Below are 7,500 nucleotides of genomic sequence, written 5' to 3'. Positions count from 1 at the left end.
TGGTGAGTGTGTGTAGTGTGTGTGTGTGTGTACAGTATGTGTGTGTGTGGTGAGTGTGTGTAGTGTGTGTGTGGTGTGTAGTGCGTGTGTGTGTGGTGTGTAGTGCGTGTGTGTGTACAGTATGTGTGTGTGTAGTGTATGTGTGTGTGTGTGTGTGTGTCTTGTCTATATTATTATATATGCGTCATGTGAATATTTTCTGCACATTTTTTCAGGTTTATTAATAAAATGCGATAATAAAATGACACCAAGCTGCTGTTCCCAGGACGAGGTCACGTGACCTGTGCGTGTGTGTGTGTGTGTTTGAATATTTATTTTCTGTTCGCTTTGTCAGCTTTTGGCTTTATTATTATTATTATTATTATTATTATTATTATTATTATGTGTAAATAGTCAGTAGTATGAAGGCGAGTTGTGTGACTGTAAACACACACAGAGCGGTGAGCTGCTAACACACACACAGAGCGGTGAGCTGCTAACACACACACACAGAGCGGTGAGCTGCTAACACACACACAGAGCGGTGAGCTGCTAACACACACACACAGAGCGGTGAGCTGCTAACACACACACAGAGCGGTGAGCTGCTAACACACACACACAGAGCGGTGAGCTGCTAACACACACACAGAGCGGTGAGCTGCTAACACACACACAGAGCGGTGAGCTGCTAACACACACAGAGCGGTGAGCTGCTAACACACACACAGAGCGGTGAGCTGCTAACACACACACACAGAGCGGTGAGCTGCGAACACACACAGAGAGAGCGGTGAGCTGCTAACACACACACACAGAGCGGTGAGCTGCTAACACACACACACAGAGCGGTGAGCTGCTAACACACACACAGAGAGAGCGGTGAGCTGCTAACACACACACAGAGAGAGCGGGTGAGCTGCTAACACACACACAGAGAGAGCGGTGAGCTGCTAACACACACACAGAGAGAGCGGTGAGCTGCTAACACACACACAGAGAGAGCGGTGAGCAGCTAACACACACACAGAGACAGTGGTGAGCTGCTAACACACACACACAGCGGTGAGCTGCTAACACACACAGAGCGGTGAGCTGCGAACACACACACAGAGCGGTGAGCTGCTAACACACACACACAGAGTGGTGAGCTGCTAACACACACAGAGAGAGCGGTGAGCTGCTAACACACACACACACACACACAGAGAGCATTGAGCTGCTCACACACACTCACACACACACACAGAGCGGTGAGCTGCTAACACACACAGAGCGGTGAGCTGCTAACACACACACAGAGCGGTGAGCTGCTAACACACACACACAGAGCGGTGAGCTGCTAACACACACACACAGAGCGGTGAGCTGCTAACACACACACAGAGCGGTGAGCAGCTAACACACACACACAGAGCGGTGAGCTGCTAACACACACACAGAGCGGTGAGCTGCTAACACACACACAGAGCGGTGAGCTGCGAACACACACAGAGAGAGCGGTGAGCTGCGAACACACACACACAGAGCGGTGAGCTGCTAACACACACACACAGAGCGGTGAGCTGCTAACACACACACAGAGAGAGCGGTGAGCTGCTAACACACACACAGAGAGAGCGGTGAGCTGCTAACACACACACAGAGAGAGCGGTGAGCTGCTAACACACACACAGAGAGAGCGGTGAGCTGCTAACACACACACAGAGAGAGCGGTGAGCAGCTAACACACACACAGAGACAGTGGTGAGCTGCTAACACACACACACAGCGGTGAGCTGCTAACACACACAGAGCGGTGAGCTGCGAACACACACACAGAGCGGTGAGCAGCTAACACACACACACAGAGCGGTGAGCTGCGAACACACACAGAGAGAGCGGTGAGCTGCTAACACACACACACACACACACAGAGAGCATTGAGCTGCTCACACACACTCACACACACACACAGAGCGGTGAGCTGCTAACACACACAGAGCGGTGAGCTGCTAACACACACACAGAGCGGTGAGCTGCTAACACACACACACAGAGCGGTGAGCTGCTAACACACACACACAGAGCGGTGAGCTGCTAACACACACACAGAGCGGTGAGCTGCTAACACACACACACACACACACAGAGAGCATTGAGCTGCTCACACACACTCACACACACACACAGAGCGGTGAGCTGCTAACACACACAGAGCGGTGAGCTGCTAACACACACACAGAGCGGTGAGCTGCTAACACACACACACAGAGCGGTGAGCTGCTAACACACACACAGAGCGGTGAGCTGCTAACACACACACACAGAGCGGTGAGCTGCTAACACACACACAGAGCGGTGAGCTGCTAACACACACACACAGAGCGGTGAGCTGCTAACACACACACAGAGCGGTGAGCTGCTAACACACACACAGAGCGGTGAGCTGCTAACACACACAGAGCGGTGAGCTGCTAATACACACACAGAGCGGTGAGCTGCTAACACACACACACAGAGCGGTGAGCTGCGAACACACACAGAGAGAGCGGTGAGCTGCGAACACACACACACAGAGCGGTGAGCTGCTAACACACACACACAGAGCGGTGAGCTGCTAACACACACACAGAGAGAGCGGTGAGCTGCTAACACACACACAGAGAGAGCGGTGAGCTGCTAACACACACACAGAGAGAGCGGTGAGCTGCTAACACACACACAGAGAGAGCGGTGAGCTGCTAACACACACACAGAGAGAGCGGTGAGCAGCTAACACACACACAGAGACAGTGGTGAGCTGCTAACACACACACACAGCGGTGAGCTGCTAACACACACAGAGCGGTGAGCTGCGAACACACACACAGAGCGGTGAGCTGCTAACACACACACACAGAGTGGTGAGCTGCTAACACACACAGAGAGAGCGGTGAGCTGCTAACACACACACACACACACACAGAGAGCATTGAGCTGCTCACACACACTCACACACACACACAGAGCGGTGAGCTGCTAACACACACAGAGCGGTGAGCTGCTAACACACACACAGAGCGGTGAGCTGCTAACACACACACACAGAGCGGTGAGCTGCTAACACACACACAGAGCGGTGAGCAGCTAACACACACTTATCTCCACTTCTCAGAAGTCTGGGGTAAATATTCCTCTTTCATTATTATTTATTTAAACACTCGGGCTACGATATTACAGGAAAATAATCACCTGCTAGCTGTAACGTAAAACACTGATTATTTTCCTTATTGTCCCCCCGAGTGGTTCGTTCTTCTTATACCACAGCAGTGTGACATTAATTATTTATTTATTAAAGTCCTCAGCACCCAATCAGACGGATCAGAATCCAGACTTCAGCAGCTGTGTGGTATAAAAACACTGAACTTCAGCATTAACACACCATGAATGAAACACCTTCAGTGCTCCATCTCACCTCACTGTAGATCCACCTCGTGCTAAACAAATGTTCTCTCAACATTTGTAGAACTTTCTGGTTCCTGGTACAGTTTTAAACAGAACAACAACACCAGTGGGATTAAAGCATGTGAAGATAAACATTCTGATTTGTTTAGCGTCGACATTTTCCTGGACATTGGAGATAAATCTCGGTGTTTTAATCCCGCTTTCACGTTTTTGACATTTTTCTGGCAGATTTCTTGTTTTTGTCACGTTTCTTGTGTTCTCTTTATTTTGCTTGATATTATTTACACCACCATCCTCCCATCGCACTCCTCTCTTCTCTCGTCTTCTCCACAGTGCGGTCGAGACGCAGAGAACTTTGACCGTTTTTTCACCCGCCATCCTCCAGTCCTGACCCCTCCAGACCAGGAAGTGATTCTTAACCTGGACCAGGATGAGTTCCAGGGTTTCTCTTACATTAACCCAGAATTCCAAGCTCAGGAGTTCAAGTAGCCAATAGCAGAGCGGCGCTGGCACCGAGACCAATCAGATCGGAGAACCTGAACCGACCGAGTCCTAAACAGCCAATCGTATTGATCAGTCTGTATTTACATCTACGCTTCCATTTGTTTCATACAACTCATGCTGGTTAATCATCTCTCACCCACACACACACACACACACACACACATTACCCTTCTATGGTGTTATAAACTACATGAGGATTATAAATGTTTACTTTTTATTATTCTGATAAAATTATGAATGCTGTATTTGCGTATCGTTTAGGGGCAGATTTTATATATATACATATATATATAGATAGATGACATAAATTGTCGAGAATATATCAGAGATATTATACTGTAAGATATAAAGTATAACAACAAAAATGTAATATTTGCCAAAATACACAAAGCCACCTAAGTAGACCCGTCTGTTGCTGGTACGTTTTTGTTTACTTAAAATCCTGTTTGTTTCTTTAGGTTTTTTTGGGCCTTGTTTATCAAAGTGGATGCGAATAAAAATTAGTTCTCAGGAAAATTTGGACGATTCATGAAAGTTTGGAAAAACTACAAGAAGTTGTGTCAATTTCCATAAAACTAACACGAATCTCCGTTAACTTCGGATGGTCGATCTTCTGCTTCCTTTGATGCTTAAATCAGAGATTAAACTGTTCAATCAGGACAAAGTATAAAAGGGGGCGGAGTTAAAGCACGTCATTGGCTGAGCTACAGTGGCTGAGCTGCTACAGCCGACTTTTGGGGTTTTGTGGGCGTGTCTAGTGTTCTGGGGTTTTGTGGGCGTGTCTACATGTAAATGAGCCATAAACACACTCGATTAATGCTGATTAGTTGTGTATTATTATTTATCATGTTATAAATCCGACAGGGACTTTTATCTCAGTTTGTGTCTGAAACATAACATTTACACACGCTTGATAAACGAGGCCCAGCGTGAGGATGTAAATACACAGAAGATCTTCATCTCGTTGTGTATCTGTGCCAAATCAAGAGTCAGGGCCGGATCTGGTCTTGAGATGTAGTTTATTTTACATCAGTGATCCTCAAACCAGTCCTCAGGGACCATGTGCTTTTATTTTATTATTTTTATTTTGATTTGATTTGATTTGCCTCCCATCTCTAGCACATGTGTATCAGGTATACAGTGTTGTGTTGTTTGGTTTGGGGGGAATCACTGCTTCCTGTCAGTCAGTGGCGTGAACATCACACCTGATAACACCTAATGACTGCAGATCCATCCTTCATCCTTCCAGCAGAACTTATCGATCGTTCTCACAGCCCCAGTGTTATTATTAGTGATCTTATGTCAAAAAAAAAAAAGTACATATCTTTTATAGTCCAAGAAAACCTACTAATGTGTGTAGTAGATAACGACGACTCGTGTTATAACCAGAAGCCCTCAGAGTCCTGAATGAGAATAAATCGATCCACTGTGACGAAAACGGTACATTTTAAATCTATATAAATATAAAGTCTATGAATATTCTTTGTTTTTTTTTGTTGTTGTTTCTCATATAAACTGAAAAAAAAAATCCTTAAACATACAGCACATTGTTAGTGTGATAATAATGTGTTGTTTATTGCGTTTACCCCAAACCGGCTGAGCGACCGGCTAACATGGAACAAAATAAAGGCATGTATACGTTTCAAACCTTTCACTGTTATTGACCTGATTTTGAAATAAATCTAATAAGATCACTGGGTTCACTTACAGACTCATTATACAGACCATTATAATACAGATCCAGTGCTTGCTTATTTATTTGTTTATTTATTTATTTACTTATTTATTTCTATCATGCTCCATTTTTATAAAGTTTAAGATGAGAATCACATGTGACTAAGAACTCGGAGGGGGCGGAGCCTCGGTAATGTCTGTAAATTACATCTGAGGTCTGAACGCTGTGTGTGCTTTGGTCTTTAGTCGGGTTTCTCGGAGGTCCTGCTCACGGCACCGAGGGGCCACAGGCATTAAAGTCATTAATAAAAACCTGCAACAGATTATAAAAAAGCAGATTCAGCAACAGACCTGACAACAAACATGTAATCCAGATGTTCCTTCCAGCAAGCACGCTCACAAGCATGTAGCAGTGTGTAGGAATGCACACACACACACACACACGACCCTAAGGCACTAACAAATCAAGACCATCTGCTGGCAGTTGAAGATATTTGAAAGCGTGTCTGTGTGTGTGTCTGTGTGTGTGTTTGTGTGAGCTGTATGAGTTTGTGTGTGTGCATGTGCGTGCATGCAGCTGTGTGTGTTTGTGTGTATACATGCAGCTGTGTGTGTTTGTGTGTGCCTGTATGTGTTTGTGTGTGCGTGTGCGTACATGCAGTTGTGTGTGTTTGTGTGTGTTTGTGTGTGCGTGTGCTTACATGCAGCTGTGTGTGTTTGTGTCTGTGTCCCTGTGGGTGTGTGTGCGTGCGTGCATGTATCTGTATGTGTTTGTGTGTGTGCGTGCATGCAGCTGTGTGTGTTTGTGTGTATACATGCAGCTGTGTGTGTTTGTGTGTATACATGCAGCTGTGTGTGTTTGTGTGTGTTTGTGTGCTTACATGCAGCTGTGTGTGTTTGTGTCTGTGTCCCTGTGGGTGTGTGTGCGTGCATGCAGCTGTGTGTGTTTGTGTGTGCCCTTGTGTGTGCGCATGCATGCATGTATCTGTGTGTGTGTGCATGTGTGCAGCTGTGTATTTGAGTGTGTGCGCCTGTGTGTGCCTTTGTGTGTGTGTGTGTGTGTGTTTGTGTTTGTGTGTCGCCTGTGTGTGTGCCTTTGTGTGTGCATGCATGCGTGCAGCTGTGTGTGTGTGTGTGTGTGTGTGTGTGCGCGCTTGCGTGCAGCTGTGTTTGTGTGTGTGAGTGCGCTTCTGTGCAGTTGTGTGTGTGTGTGTGTGTTCGCTTTTGTGCAGTTGTGCACGCCTGTGTGTGTGCCTTTGTGTGTGTGCAGCTGTGTGTGTGTTTGTGTGTGCGCCTGTGTGTGCGCGCACTTGTGTGCTGTGTTTGTGTGTGTGTGTGTGTTTGTGCAGCTGTGTGTGTGTTTGTTTGTGTGTGTCTTTTTGTGTGTGTGAGTGTGTGCAGCTGTGTGTGTGTTTGTGTGTGCGCGCGCTTGTGTGCTGTGTTTGTGTGTGTGTTTGTGTGTGTGCGCCTTTTTGTGTGTGTGAGTTTGTGCAGCTGTGTGTGTGTTTGTTTTGTGTGCGCACGCTTGTGTGCAGCTGTGTGTTTGTGTTGTGTGTGTGTCTATACATCTGTGAGAGAAATGCTGCCTTCCTTTTTTGTGAGAACATCTGGAAACAGCTGTTGTGTGACTCCCTGGGCCCCGGCCGAGGGGTGTGCAGGATCAGTGTGTTCCTCTGAGCTCTGAATACAGGTAGGAAATCTGTAAAACATCTGTCACACTGTCTCCTGATGTCCTGAACATAGCAAGAACCTGATTGGTCTTAATCATCATTTAATCCAGTGACTCAGTTTGACCCAAAGGTAGCAAAGGCAAGAAAGCTGAAGGTGGTCGAGTGTAGATCCTCGTGGGACACCGTAAAGACCTCTCCCATTATCACCAATCATATACAGTAATGATAACTGCAGGCACCGGCAGCG

The 7,500-nt window shown here is 46.6% G+C and overlaps 1 protein-coding gene across 2 annotated transcripts in view; it reads left to right on the top strand.

Annotated features, from left to right (window-relative positions):
- Nucleotides 1–7,500, top strand: part of prkcba (protein kinase C, beta a) — a 39,209-nt gene that overhangs the window by 24,251 nt on the left and 7,458 nt on the right. The window contains exon 17 of one of the 2 annotated variants that reach the window (XM_047802794.1): nt 3,739–5,603. The exons of the other annotated variant lie outside the window; for it this stretch is intronic. Coding sequence (XP_047658750.1) covers nt 3,739–3,894 — 156 coding nt within the window. The 3' untranslated portion in view covers nt 3,895–5,603. Of the gene's footprint in view, nt 1–3,738; nt 5,604–7,500 lie in introns of those variants that run through there. 2 annotated transcript variants of the gene reach the window in all.

Source organism: Tachysurus fulvidraco, chromosome 18, assembly GCF_022655615.1.
Source record: "Tachysurus fulvidraco isolate hzauxx_2018 chromosome 18, HZAU_PFXX_2.0, whole genome shotgun sequence".
Lineage (NCBI taxonomy): Eukaryota > Metazoa > Chordata > Actinopteri > Siluriformes > Bagridae > Tachysurus > Tachysurus fulvidraco.
Note: the sequence above shows the minus strand (reverse complement) of the source record. Positions and strands in the feature narration are given on the sequence as shown.